Source organism: Serinus canaria, chromosome 18 (genome assembly GCF_022539315.1).
Source record: "Serinus canaria isolate serCan28SL12 chromosome 18, serCan2020, whole genome shotgun sequence".
Classification (NCBI taxonomy): Eukaryota; Metazoa; Chordata; class Aves; order Passeriformes; family Fringillidae; genus Serinus; species Serinus canaria.
In genome coordinates, this window is record NC_066331.1 from 3,258,916 (window position 1) to 3,274,097 (window position 15,182).

General features: G+C 42.0%; 1 protein-coding gene across 1 annotated transcript in view; it reads left to right on the forward strand.

The window, feature by feature from the left end:
* Positions 1-13,050, forward strand: part of PITPNC1 (phosphatidylinositol transfer protein cytoplasmic 1) — a 74,226-nt gene extending 61,176 nt beyond the window's left edge. The window contains exons 7-11 of the mRNA XM_050981337.1: positions 5,877-6,032; positions 6,722-6,785; positions 10,020-10,138; positions 10,572-10,652; positions 12,905-13,050. Of these exons, the coding sequence (XP_050837294.1) occupies positions 5,877-6,032; positions 6,722-6,785; positions 10,020-10,138; positions 10,572-10,652; positions 12,905-12,910 (426 nt within the window). The 3' untranslated portion in view covers positions 12,911-13,050. The remainder of the gene's footprint in view (positions 1-5,876; positions 6,033-6,721; positions 6,786-10,019; positions 10,139-10,571; positions 10,653-12,904) is intronic.
* Positions 13,051-15,182: the final 2,132 nt, after the last annotated feature.

Here is a 15,182-nt window from a genome sequence, read left to right on the forward strand (position 1 = left end):
GAGCCTGATGGTAGAAGGACAAAGTCACTGTGTCCTCCCACCTATGATCTAAAAAGTAGTTTTTCAGTTGTCCTGACATGAATTTTAAAAACAGATTCCATTTTCATTTCCATAATAGTGATTCACACATAAAAAGACAAAATATATAAATAATCCTTGTATGTAAAATATTCCATTTGAGTTGAACAGCTCATTCTCACTGCTGCTGAGAGAGGAAATGTGTTCCACAAAAATGTCCAGGCTGAAGGGAAAATGATTGAATTCAACTTTGTGCATATTTGCTTTTGTCTCCTTCTAAATATTAACCAAAATTGAAAAGTGAAGAATCCAGTTAGCTGGAGGCTTAAGGAGAGCTGTTGTTTCATTGCAGGACACTTCATGGAGCCTCTCGCAGTAACACTGAGGGATCTCTTGAACAGAATCACCCAAGTGATTGGGATGCCCTTAAGGGAGCAGGGCTTGGCAGTGTGCACAGGGGACTGAAATCACCAGGCAATAGGGAATCAGAAGGCACTTTCGGGAGCTATTGCAAACACTTACAGAGCCCAGCTCTATCGTGGGGCTGAGCTGATTTCTGCCTTTGTGGAAGGCTGGAGGAGGTGAAACTGCAGCAATTCAGGTATCCTAAAGCAGGTGACCTCCCTTTAAGTTCATGACCATTGTGAAGTAGCCACATCTCAAACACAGGGCTTTTTCACAAGTGTGGCTCTAATCTTTCAAGTTTTGAGAAGCTTATATGTGAGGTTCCAAATGGAGAAAGGTTCATTCTAGATCCCAGCCAACAAGTTTGCCTGTTTGTAAGGAGCCATGTGATTTCCAAACCTGGATGTACATATTGCATCAGGTACAGAATTTTGTATTTCTGTACAGAGAGTGTACCAGCCAGGTAAGAGTAGTTGTACATTTTGTGAAGTCATTTCCTTGTGACTTTAGCCTCAATGAATATGTATCACCAGCTATATAGACAGATATATTTGTCTGAAATATAGAAAAGAACAAAGCTGAGCAATGCTGAGGAGTGAGGGCCTCCAGTGAATCATTCATGAAATGAAACATTTACCGTAGCTGTGAGCTACTGAGCAAAATGTTCAGTGCAAACATATTCAAGTTCTCAGAATTAACAATGTTTCATTTCCTGTTTATAACAAAGCAACAGAGAGCTGGACAAATGGAATAAACTTTCCAGGCTGCTTCTAACCAGATTCTGTGCAGCTGCTGCAGTTTTCTTCTTCCATTGCTGGCTTTCCTCCTTTAGCTCAGCTGCTCTGGGATAGGTCCACCTTAGGCCTGTCCAAGTGCTTTCAGAGTAACAAAACCTCTGCCACTTCACTAAATGATGGCAGCTGAAATAATCCAGCTGCCTCAGCCCCCCAGTAAGTGTGGGCACCATGTCAGCACAGGAGTTCAGTGAAGGATATGAAAAAGTATGAACATTTCCTTTTCCTTACTCACTTGGTGTCTGAGTTCTCATAAAGGCTGGCTGGATTATCATATTTTAACACCTCAGAACTGTCCCAATACTTATAGTTCTTAAGTATTTAGCTGGATCTTCCATAAAATACTATTTAATGGAATTTTTTTTTAAAAGTCCTTAAAAAAATGACTCTACATAAATGTCTGTGGTAGCATCTCTACATCAACAAATCTTTCCTGAGCATTACCTAAAAAAGCTGAAATCTAAAACCTAGCAACTACAGCTGATGCTGAAATGCCAGATGACAGGTATTAAACCCATGATTGGTTCTGAAATTCAAGATAAAACAAAATAGTCTTCAGCATAAAGAGGGAAAAATGATTGCACTGCAAAAGCACCATGATATTGCCACAGGAGTCTGAAAAAATTAATCCAGACATTAAAGAGAAGGAAGGATCTGTTTCAGGGATATCTGGGTACTTGGGGGGGCAAGATTCATGGCACAAGCAGGGTGCACTTTCACCTCTGGCAGCAGGTTCTGCATGGGCACCTTTGCCTGTGCTGGAAGGGCCACACAAGCAGCCAGGGGAGACAGAAGGGTGACAAGGCTGCTGAGGTGTCCCTTGCAGGCTGCCAGCACACACAAGGAGGTGCTGCCAGCTCCAGGGTGGAGTGGCAGCTCCCAATCAGGCCTGGTACCATGGCGGAGCTGAGGGCAAGTGTGCCAGGCAGATTTGGAGGTTTTCTGTAAACAACAAATGTATTTCATTATTTAACTCTGAGTACAAAGGAACAGGTCAGAATTAATTGTGAAAAGGCATTGCAACAACCCAGGGCCGGGGTTGCTTCCTGGAAAGGGCCTTACCACTCCACCTCTGATGCCCGTGACGTCCGTGAGGAAAGTTAAGTAAATAAATGCTAGATGATAAATAATAGACTCCATCAATAAACACATTGACTTGTGGTCTAAGTAATAAAACCTTGGAGAGTGCTGGGTTTGAATCCATATCCCACATACAGAGGCTTTTATTTCATTGTAATTTTACATTTCATTCTCAACTAAGCCCAGCTCACGGGTTATGATGTTTCTGCTCTGTTGGCAGAAGTGCTATTTTTAAATCACTCTGCACCTGGCAATAATGTATTGCAAATACAGAGTAGGTTTTGCTCCTCTAGCAAAAGGATTTGCCAGATGGGCTTTCCTAATAAATTGTGTCTGATAAAAGGACAAGAAGGTTATTTAAACAAAAAGATTTTAGCTATGCCATTACATTTAAAACAGATTGAGGATTTTGCCAGTAGATAAATCAAAGGGGAAACAGTGAATAGACACAGTATTCTTTGGATGATGTCTTCTCTGGGAAGAAAGGCATGGGTGTCTAAAAGCAAAAATAAGGAACACACAAAATTAATTATCTAAATAATAACATAATAGTAGGGTCAGAGCAAAGTTCAGCTTGCACAGCTTCTAGTTACAGGAAGAAAAGCTTTAAGTACGTGTGCCACGAGTGCTGCTGAGAGAAGCAGTGCTGGGTACCACTATAATTTCTGTTTGCTTTTAATGGAAAATTATCAGCCTTGCTTCATTTTTTTGTTATGGAAGGACCTTGTGTGCCTAATTGCAGAAACAATTCCAGGTTGTGAGTCTAAATTTAGCAATTTGAACGCACGAGTAAGGCACATAAAATCATTCTTGTCCAAGTTCTCATTAATTTCAGTAGGCTTTGGATCAGGCATTGAAGAGTAAAAGATGAGCAGTCCTGGTTCCACCAAAGTCCCTCTGGCATGGCCTGCTGCCCATGGCTGTGGCCAATAGCAGAGGCTTAGGAAAGGTGTAAAAATATAGAGGTGAATGTAGAGACTCTCCCCCTAAAGGCTTCCTTGTACAATCCATAGCACAAGCAATTGCTGAGACAGAATTTGTGTGTTTCTCAAACAGTCAAGATGTTGTTAAACATGTAATTTTTTAGTAGCTGGGTTAAAGCCCAAGGGTATTAGCTTTCCTTACAAGAGCTCACCTCTGTCAAACGTTTGTGCCCTTCGAGCTGATGGCCCAGACATGGAATTCTCGAGCTGACTTTGCCCAGTGTCACAGTGTGCATCCCCCTGCTTGGCTCTCATGCAGCCTTTGATTCTCAGCTCCCTGAGTAAGCACTAAGGAAAGTCTTTAACACCTTGATCTTTCATACAGCAGGCTGGAAATCTGTTCCTCTGAGGTCTGGCTTCCATTCATCAGTCTGCAGTTTTATAGTATCAATATGTTAATGTTTCCAGAGAGGCAGGAATTTCCCTAAGAGCTCTTTGATGTGAGTTGCTGAACTGGCTCTTCCCATGGAGCTCTCCAGCCAATTTGTGACTAATCCTCATGTCCTTCAAGAAAAAGGGACAGAATGAAGGGATGGATGCAGAGGTGCCATCTCTGGGTGCTGTTCAGGGAATTTGCACCTGGGAGTGATGTCATGGATCAGTTGCATTGCAGTTGGTGGGTGATTTGTGGGCCACCAAGTTCAGAGTGATTCCCACTGTGTGTCCCCTTGTCTGCTGGGTTAAACTCACCAAACCAAACCAGACCCAACCCATGAAACTTGGGAATGAGCAGTGATGCAGGGCAGTTATTCATTATTTCATTATTTCATTTTTAGTTAGAATTCTTGATATTTGATACCGACTCAAATTGAATACATTGAATCCCTTTGGATTGCACTGAAGTTTCTCCGTTTTAGTTCAGGTTATCTCTGAAGGATTGTAAGTACAACACTCAGAGTTATTAAAGTGTGTATCTGAAATGGTGAACCAAGGCAATGGCTCCATCACACCAGCACTGTGTGTGTGTGTAAGAAATAGCAGACCCTGACTTAGGAAACTATTCTGCTTTTTAGAGATTCTTATTTCACAGTGGAACATTTTGCAGGCATATTTGAAATAATATTTTCTGTAATGATTCCTTTTTTGAAGGAACCTCCAACTAGAATGTTATGTGTTTCTGAATATTATGTTTTCTTCCCTTTTTTCTTTTTATTGGTGTTATTATTATATTGATTGCTACAGGCAATAATCAATTATTAAACAGCTTTTTCAAACAGAAAATGTGTAGATGCATCTGTGGTTGAGCTCTGTTGGGTAAGAAGATTGGCAGCAGCCTGTGACCATGAGCTGTGCTGTACAGGGGATGTTGCTCTGATAAATGATGATGCTGAACTGTTTTTATGGTGATTTAACATTGAAACCTTATTATACTTTGAGCTCAAAGTCTCCCCTTTGCAAAGCCTGTGTCAGCAATAAAAGCAGTGACTTTCACAGGGAGGAAAGACTATCACCTCATCAGAGCTTTGGAGAGAAGCTTTAGTGACAGAGCTTCAGTTTAGGATAAAACCAGAAGCCAAGAGATAACTAAACAGTAGGGAACATGAATGCTGAGTGACACATAAACTCACACTGAATGAAGCAAAATGAAGATCAGAGTAGTTATCAGTTTTTGGTGTTATTTCTCCCGATTGTCATCCATTTAATGCATAATTTAAGCACTATTTAAGTACATTATTAACTACTTTTATAACAAAGGATCTTCACAGACCTCAGCACTGGGGAAAGAGCACAGCTGAGCACTGCTGGTTACTCTTCAGGACAGATTTTAGAAGCTCCACAATGAATTTTCTGAAATGACATAATTTTCAAGTTCTGACAACCATAAATTATTTCTATTTACAAGATATAATTAGCAGGATTGGACATAAAGGGAAATAGAATTATACCAATATGGAAAAATAACACTTTCATAGATAAAACTGTATCTTTTACAGATGAATGTAAACTTAAAAAAGATGAATTAATGCCTTTAATGGTTTTATGAAATTACGTTGTAATTTCAGTGTTGTAGTTTCTTTGATTTCCCAGTTTCTGAAAGAGAAACAGAGCTGGGATTACTCAGTGTCTGCTCATACCTTAGTTGTAACCAGAGATGGATAAACTGCAGGAGTTTCCTACTTAGCTGAGGATGAACAAGTGCACTTCAAAGTGAAGGTGGCATTGTCAGGGTCAGTGTTGAAGTGTCAAAGCTCCAACTGGACACAATTTCAGGAGACAGGCACAGGTGGAAAGTACAAGCAGTTCACACCAAGGGGCAGCGGAAAAACAGCCTCTGAAGAAGCCACTATTTTTATTTTTTTTTCCCCAAGGCCATAAATAACCCTTGGAGTGCACTGCACTGTCATGACTTGCAATAAAACAGATTTTCTTACAGCAGAAAACGTCCTGGATGAAATGATTGTCAATGCATCTCCAAGAATATGCTGCCATTGATTCACTGCCAGGATATTCTAGTGCATTTTAAAAGTCAATTTCCTATTTTTTTTTCATAATGTTTATTAGCATGTTTTGTGTCTTATCACAACTTTTACTTTAGCAAACTGACAAACACAACTTCCCCTCCTGCATTTCCCTGTATGTTTTCTTTGTTTTGCAGGATCCCAAATACTTCAAGTCACAGAAAACTGGGAGAGGCCAATTGAAAGAAGGCTGGAGAGAGACCCATCAGCCAATTATGTGTTCCTACAAACTTGTGACTGTGAAATTCGAAGTCTGGGGACTTCAAACCAGAGTAGAGCAGTTTGTACACAAGGTCAGTGAAACAGGAGCTGTTTCTTATCCTTCACATGAGCAGACCTCGAGCACTCACAGGAATGTGGCTGTGGCTGGAGAAGCCTGGGAGCTCAGCCCAGGCTCAGAGCTCTCACAAGGTCTCAAAGAGCTGGAGCAGAGCCCAGGACTTCACCCTGGGTACAAATGTGACAAAGCCCAGAGCTGCTCAGGCCTAAGGCTGAGAAAAACTCTCAATAACATTTTCAGTACTGTGACCAATATATGAGCTGAGGTTTTTCTGAGTACACAGGGGTCCCATCCACACAGCAGTGAGGTGAAGAATCCCTTAGAAACAGACAGTGGGAAAATTTTCCAGTCTCTCTACTAAAAATTTAATTCATGAAGAGCATAACTAGGAGGTGATAAAATTTTTCATAGTATTGACTTTTTACATGTTTGAAAAAACTGAGAAGGGAAAAGAAGAGATCCAGAATGTCTAATTGGCCAGAGATTAGTGGAATCTCTACACATTCCCAAATTGTCAAAGCCATGATTCAGGGCTGGCAACAGATCCAGTTCCAGTGGGAAGCTGGGCTAGGAGCCCTTCAGGGCCAGAATGACTTTTTAGACACAGAACTGCCAGAGGGTTTCTCCCTTTCAGTCCTGTTGAAAGACACAGATGAGATGTTTTGTTGCTGCTGAGGCCTTTAACCCTTTCCTTGTTTGCAGGTGGTCAGAGACATCCTCCTGATCGGTCACCGGCAGGCGTTTGCCTGGGTGGATGAGTGGTATGGTGAGTGTCCTCCTGAGCCAGTCCCCTCCAGGGGGCTGAGACAAGCCTGGCACAGTTAACAGCAGGTTCTCTTCTGCTTTCATGGATCATCAGGTCCTAGTGTGACTTGTTCATGGAGGAGGTGGAACCATGTTAAAGATCCTCTCCTTCCACCCCCTTCCATGGGCAGGGACATCTTCCACTGACCCAGGTGATCCAAGCCCCATCCAGCCTGGCCTTGGACACTTCCAGGGATGCTGGATTTAGGCAGCAGGCAGCAGCCAGGGATGCCTTTCCATCCCAGCATGTCAGGGGACCTGCCCCAGTGCCCTCACCTGCCCTGCAGGCAGGACTTGTCTGTATGGAGAACCTTGTCCAGGTTTGAATAAAACTTCTTAAGGCTGCCTTAACTTGCAGCCATTTCCATCCTGCAGACTCCTAAGGTCTCTGACCCAACACATTTCCAGCTTTTTAGGAAAATTAGTTAGCTTAAATATGCAATCCATATCAATAGCTTAGTTTTCCAAGCTATTGATATGGATTACAACAAAGAAAACTTGGAGCTTTTCTGAAAATAGATGTAGATAAGCATAAATGCTATGGGGTCTGATTCAGCAGCAGCTGCATGCAAAAAGCGTTGGAATCCATGAGGCAGCTGTGGGAATATGGACACTTCAGTAGGACAGAGCAATGTGAATATCAAACCAGTAATCACAGTGCCTAAAGTGAGCTCTCTGGGTTGGTACCTTTCATATGCATTTCTGTAAGACACATCCATCACCACAGCTACTCTTAAAACAGGCTCTGAGACAGGCCATGGAAATACCACAGGAATTTGACAATATATTTAGAATTTTATTCAGGCCCTCCTAAAGCTTCAGGAAACACCAGTTTAGGCATTTCATGGGTGAGGGAGGCCTCTCTCACCAGAGCTCAGAGGCACTGTGCATTGCTCAGGAACAGTCACTGCTGCAAACACATCTCAGAGGTGTTACAGCCCTGCTCTGGAATTTAGCCACCAACTCCGTGGGCTCATTGTTTGGAAATAGGGAAAAAATTGCTTTTGAAATCACAGTGTTCTTTTAAATTTAATACTGCATGAAAGTCTTGTGCTGTAATGGTCATAAAAATACTGAAACTGCTAAAAATATCTTTTTCTATGGGGATAGCTGTAAACTAGTGAGAGAATTTTATATCCAGTGAGAGAGTTTTTCAGAGCTATTTTTTTTTATTTTAGATTTGTTTCTTTTTTTACCTGAAATAGAACAATCCATTCTTTTCCCTGTAGCAAGTCAGGGAAACTGGTAACTTTAAATAAAACAGCCTGACTTCATGTAAAAAGCGAGCCCATAAATTTGCTCCCAGTCTACCCAAAATATCTATACAGTGGGAAATGGAGAATGTTACTGAGGAGTAAAGTGTCAGCTGCACTTTAGCAGAGTTACTGGTAATGATGACAAATGAATAGCCATGAAGTTAAACATGCCAAACAGGTTTAGCTCAAAAACATTTCACTACAGATTTTCCCCTCCTAAGTCTAAAATCTCCCTGCCAAAAATACTCTTTCCACAAATGAAATCTTGTGATACACAAGTATCTTGTGGATTTTTCCTTGTCAGAGTGAGCCTAACTAATATAGTGTATTTTTAAGAGCTTAATTATCAGCCTAAGTACAAAACCTAAAAAATCTGGGCTTAATAAAAAAGATATGGTAATCTAGCATCCAATATATCATTTTTAAGTGTCTATTAACACCTTTTGAAATGAAAGTTTGAGAAAAACCTGGAGATGATGGTAGTCAGATAAACTGAATCAAATAATCAGTGTAATAAACAATGTGTTATGTTAATGACTGGTTGCTGTTCCTGACCCTGTAAGTATGAATGTGTTTTGTCATTTAATTTACTAAACTCTATTTAGTTTTATTATTAAGAAATTCTATTTTCTCAGTGTTACTTACTAATAAAGAGCATGTTCTGTGCTTGGCAGAGTGCATCCCAGCATGTTACTGACACAGCTTCTGAGCTTGTTTTCATTCCAGACAACAGGAAAAGACTGGAAGAGTACGAATTTTGATTCCTTGATCAAAATTTTAGACTGCATTTGTTTTTACTGATGAATTATGATATCATGCTGCCACTACAGCAGCTGAAGTTGTATCTTGCCTTAAAAGCTGCCTCATGAAATGCAACAGGAGCCTCACAGCACAGAGCAGGGAGTGGTGTGACACAAGAACTCCCAAATCCCAGTGGCACATCATAAACTGGAGGAATATGGGAGCCTCAAGAGCAGATCACAGGGCATGACCAAAGGGGCACCCATTTGCAAGCAGACTGTGCTAATAAAATGCTCTTTAAGTGTTTGGAGTCAAAAGTTGATGGCTGTTTTTACGAGGCTCTGAAGTTCTCAAAGCATGGTAAGGAGCAGCCCAAACCCTGACACTGCTCCTGTTCTGACTCCTCACTGCCCAGGGCATTTATGGAAAGCATGGGAATACTCAGAAGAGTCACAGGTCAATTATTGGATTCTTTATGTTTTTGCTGGAGTTGTGGTTGATGACAAATCCTGCTAAAGGTGTTAACCCTTGCCTGGTGTTGCACAGCACCTGGCAGGCTGTGCTGGGTGACACCCCCAGTGTCAGTGATCCTGCTGCTGGGATCAGCCTCATTTGTGGGATATTTCTAATTTGCATCATTCATTCAATTGCTTGAGGCTACATAACCATTAACAAAGTCACTATTAATTCACTTACCAGTTTAAGTGTTAGTTTCTGGAATCTAAAGTGGTGTGGGCTCTAACACTGTGATTTTTGCTGGTTATGAGATGTACAATGCAAAGTTAACAAAAACTCTTTTTGCAAGTGCTGGAAAGGTAAGTACATATTTATAATATTTCTGTATCTATCCTTTATTCCAAAGGATCTTCTAAAATCTCTTTAGAAGATCTTGGCCTTTGCCAAGGCCTGCACTTCAGTACTTTGTGCCTCCCTTACATTACACAGATACTCCTAAACAATTTCCACTCCTTCCTGTTCTCTGACTCCCTTTGACTTAACCTTGCACCTTCCTTGGCTGACACAACTACCTTTATGAGGCAATTTTCATAAAGCTAGTTGCTCCTTGCTTTTTAAAAAATCCTTTGTTGGCTTCTGCTGAAAGATTTTGTGTTCCTAGAACCTTCTCCTTAGGAAAAAAAAAATAAATTAAGTTTGCACTGAATCAATGGAAAATGCCAACAATTTTGAACTTTTTACAGATATGACTATGGATGATGTTCGAGAATACGAGAAAAATATGCATGAAAAAACCAACATTAAAGTTTGCAACCAACATTCATCTACTGTGGATGAAATAGAGAGCCATGCCAAAGCAAGAGTATGTCAATTTTTAAAACATATTGCCCATCCTCAGCTGATGCATCTGCACAGACCAGAAAAGAGCAACCAATTGCTGATCAGTCCCCGGAATTTTGGGGAGGTTTTGCTTCAATAAGAACAGAATCTTTCTCCAAGAAGTGCAATCCTGCCTTTGGTTTGCACTGTAACCCTGCCAGTCATGTAAGGGAGGGTGGGGTTGGGCTCATATACACCTCCCTGGCTTCCAGGAAAACACAATGCTCTAATTTCAGTTGGAGGAGGTTAAAGAGGATTTTTACTTTCTATTCTTTGAATAGTTAAAAAATGCAGGAGTTCACAGTGGTCTAGTCAAAAAGCCAAGAACATGGGGAGTGGAAAACTTCTATAGGATTCACAAAATTCTTTCTTTCACCAGGAAAAAAAACTCTAATGAGTTATTCACTCTTTTCAAGGTAACTTTTATGTTACTGTCATTGATGAGCTACCAACAAGATGGGAAGCATTTTCAGATGTGGAAAAGGGCAGGTTTCAGTGTAAGTTCTCTAGCCTGGAGATTTCATAAAGTACTTAATTACCTAATTTGGGCTCCACAAGTAGAGGCCTAAATTTAGAGGTTGATAATCTCTGCAAATCGAGAAGATGCAGCGGCCCCTGCAATGTCATTATTCCTTTATTTCTGCTAATGGTGCTGTGGAACTCAGTGCTGGGTTTAGTCATGAAATCAGTGTGGGGCAAGGCTTGAAGGGCTCCAAGTCTTTCCTTGGCTCTTGCTCAGTGCCAGCTGGCCCCAGCCTGAGGAGATGTTGTCTGCATAGTCCCCGGGCAGGTAATTCTTGTGCTCGTGACACAGCAGCTTCACTGACATCAAGGTTACTCCTTAGCAGAGAATCAGTTCAGATTTTGGCTCTACACTTCAGGATTTGGTTCTGAATGAAGTCTGCCACCTGTAGTTTCCATGTGGAAAAATTGTCATTGAGGTCAGAACAGAAGCTGTTACTAATGAAAAAAAAGAAGCTAGCTCAGTGTAAGGACTGTTTCATTTGAGTTTATATCACAGCAGAAGGAAACTAAAGCAAATATAAGCTAAAAAGTAAAAGTCAATTGAAGTGTTTAATGTCTGAATTGAAAATGAAGAGTCTTGGAGGCTCCATTCAGTAAGACTTCAAAGGACAGTGCACTGGGAAACCTTCCTGTCCCCTTCATTTGTCCAAGACAGCTTTTGGTTCATCTCGTACAGAATTCCTCAATCAAAATCCCTGGGATTTCAGCGGGATTTGGGACACTTTGAGTGCAGAAATGCTCACCCACTGTTACAGGGTGTGAAATGAAATGTAAACCAGCAAAACAGGTTCAAACCTCTCTCCAACATGAGTAGGTACAGTTCCCCTGGGACCATCTGTTTATTGCCAACACTTCTGTCAGATCTGCAACAGGCAGATTCTCACTCCTAATGATGCCAGTGTGGGCTGGAGAGGTGGTGCAGGGGGAGCAAAGGCAGCCGGCACCGTGCACGCTTTTATTTCATGGGATGTTGGAACACAACAGAAAGCTGCTTCGACAGCCAAGGTTGCACATGTCTGCAGCTGGAGAGGGGCAAAAAGCATCAGTGCCCTGGAAGGACAGGATTTTGTCTCAAATTTGATAATCCCCATTGCCAGTCCTGTGCTTCAGACACTCGAATATGTGAGACTTCTTAATTGATTAAAAGACTCGTGGTTTTATTTCTATATTTTTGAGGTTTCGTGGCTTAAAGAATCTATAAATGGTCTAATGAAATACTTCAAATTCATGAATTTAACTTGACATTCAGAAAAAATCTTAACATTGCCTTCAGTTGGCTCGGTGGGCGTCTTGCAGGCACTGCAGACATGGAGCAGCAGGTTCCAGAAGAGCCTTGCTGATTTTCTGCTCAACTTCCCCGTGGGTAGCAGATGTCACTCCCGGGGGTTTATGGCGGGTTCTGCACGGCTCGGCTCCGGCAGGGCCTGGCCGCGCCGGGAGCGCGCTGCCCTCTTGCGGGGCTCGGCAGCACCGGGACAGCTCCGGCCCCTCCGCGCTCGGCCTCTCCTTCCCAACGGGCTTCAATCCCTCATCTCGTTTGCCTGCGTGTGGCAGGGAATTGAGCAGTGCATTTGTCACCTGCCCACCGGGGTTTAAGTGCAGTTTCGGGATGGAAAGTTGGAAGCACGGCTTTGAATGGTGCGGCTTTGTCAAGGGAGAGCGAATTCTTCAGGCTTTATTGGTGGAAAAGCAAAACTGGCTCGGTCCTTGCATGAAGCTGCAGCTCAAGTCAATGGAAGGAGAGAGAATTTTTCATTCCTTGATAATCACAGCAGATGAGCAAACCATGACAACCCTTTGCCCACTTGGGTTTATAATCTAAATGAAAAATTTAAAACCCCTTTCACTTGTATTTTGTTTGAAGTTCTGAAAAACACTACCTGCTGACTGTATCCAAATGTACTCTTTAGTTGCCTGTGGAATAGCTGGATTTCCCCAGCAATTCCAGAGGCAGCAATCTCTCTTCAGCTCTGACCCAGGTAGAGGAACCATTAGTACGTGATTAATGTACTTAAAACTTTGTTTCCTTTACATTGTGCTCATTGTGCTCCAGACAGCGCCTTACAATGGGGAAGCATTCATGCGGAGAAGCACTTAATGAGATGCGTGATAAGCAATCGTTCCCTGCTTTAGGATTTGGATGGAAGTAGTTTAACTGAGTTAATGAAATGATTATTTGAAATTATTCTAACATGTCTTTGTCTTTCATTCCTTCTCGTTGAAGACATGACAATGGATGAGGTCCGAGAGTTTGAACGAGCCACTCAGGAAGCTACCAACAAGAAGATTGGGATTTTCCCACCGGCAATATCTATCTCTAGCATTTCCATGCCTTCCTCAACCCGCAGTGCTCCATCTAGTGCTCCATCAACCCCTCTCTCCACAGATGCTCCTGATTTCCTAACAGTTCCCAAAGATCGGCCTCGGAAAAAGTCTGCTCCAGAAACTCTCACCCTTCCAGATCCATCGAAAAAAACCTTCTAAATTAACCCTGCATGTTTCCTCCTGATAAGCCATGTCTGCTACAGCAAGAGTGACATAACTCAATTGCTACAAAGGTCGTGGTGGTTTGTTGGTTGGTTTTTTTGTTTGTTTCAGATAACCTTTCCGGTGCGGAAAGATGACTCCTTTCCTCAGACTTGATCCTTAAAACCTTATGAAAAGTGCATGCAAGAGAAAGTAGTTTATATATTCCTAAAGTAGTGTTTCAAGCCATATGGTGCATCTTACTGACACCAATGGAACAGTCTGAGGGGATGCTATAAACGAAAACCAATCTTTCTGTAGCAGTACTCTGCCTGCAAACCCTCATCTAGGTCACAGCATTTATAATTAGGAGTAGGTATTAAGTAAATCTGCCAAGGACTTCTGAGGCAAATTAGTGCCAACTAGAATGCAGGGTTAACAGAAAAAAAACCTCCCATTTTCTTCTTTTATAACCAATTTTAAAATTTTTCCCACTCTCAGGCTTCTCCTGTGTGTTCATAAACCTTTGACCTGTAACTCATTGTACTTGAACACCAACAGACCCACATTTTGCTTAATATGACTCAGGATTTGGGGCCTAAAACACAAAACACAAATCTTTTCAAACCTAAAATATCACTGTATCAAAGCCCCAGCTGTAATTAATTATACTGACTTCGAGGCCATTGAACTATTTCTACCTTGCACAGAATTTGTAACAGGAACCACCTATTTCTTGTAGATAATGTATTTTACTATCTCTCCCCTGTCCTTTTGTGAGCTCAGAGTGTTGGTGTTCATCAGTAGTGTTCTGTGACATTGGAGAAAGCAGCTGAATTGTGCCAGTTGAGAAACAAAAGCAATGAATTCTGTCTTTTCCTCACTGGAAGCAGAGCAGTAGTCAGGCTGGGAGACCTTGAATGCAAAGGGAGGAAAACAGGAGACTCCTTTTTCTTTCCTGCATCGGATCTCTGCTAAACAGAACAATCTGACAGAGAGCTGGGTCCAGGCACTGCCTCCTTTAAGGAAGGGGGACAAAATCAGTCACTTCAAAAAGCAAACCAGGGTGGGTGATGTTGAGGAACCAGAAGTGGTCTTCCTGGTGTGTGTGTGTGTGTGTGTGTGAAATCACTCCTCAGTCTCAGGAATTCAATTGTTAACAAGGATGTTTCCCAGAGGGAAGTGTAGATGGTGGAAGAAGGAGAAAAATAAATGGCAGGAGTGGTCTCTTCCTTCCCTCCTCTTCAAAGCATGAACTGGGTGAGACCCTCACTGTACCCTCTGAGGGACACTTCGCTCTCCCCCACACAAGCTGCTGCTCAATGGCTGCTGCAGCTCCTTCCCTTGGTGACATCAGTGAGCCACTGTCCAATTCCCAGGGAATGACAGCTCCTACCTGAATCACAATCCCAGTGGGTGATACTTTGTGCCACCACTGACAGTTCCTGGATGGAGGAAAAAAGAGACTTCTCCAGAGCTGAGCTATCCCTGAATATTGAACACTCAATTTTGCCCAAACCTGGGGCACAGTGGCTGAAATGCACTGAGCTCCTCACTGGCTGCAGCTGCAGCACAAGTTTTGTGAAATGAGTGGTATTTAGGGAGAGATTTTAGGAGCAGAAGTAATTCCACTGCCAACCTGCACTGAAACAAGTGTTCATTTGTCTGATAGTGCAAATCCTGCAGCCAGCAAATCCAGGAGCTCTCTGCAGGTTTGCTGTGGTCTTGCATTCTCCCATGTCCAGTCCATGCTTGGCTCTGCTTTTCTTTCCAGAGCTGGTAATTCTGACTCATTGGTGACCTGATGGGTGATGCTGTTTTGTTTAAAAAGAAGCTGCTGTAATACTGCAAACAAAACTTTCCCACATTGGTTTATGATTTCAGATTAACAAGGGTGCACATTATGGAATCATAGGATCGTGTGTAATTTTTTTATTGTTATTATTGATTTAGTATCAAGAATGGAACATTGGCAGCAAAGGGAAACCTTCAAAAACATAAAACATTGCTTGGTTCTTTTCTCATGGCCTGACTTT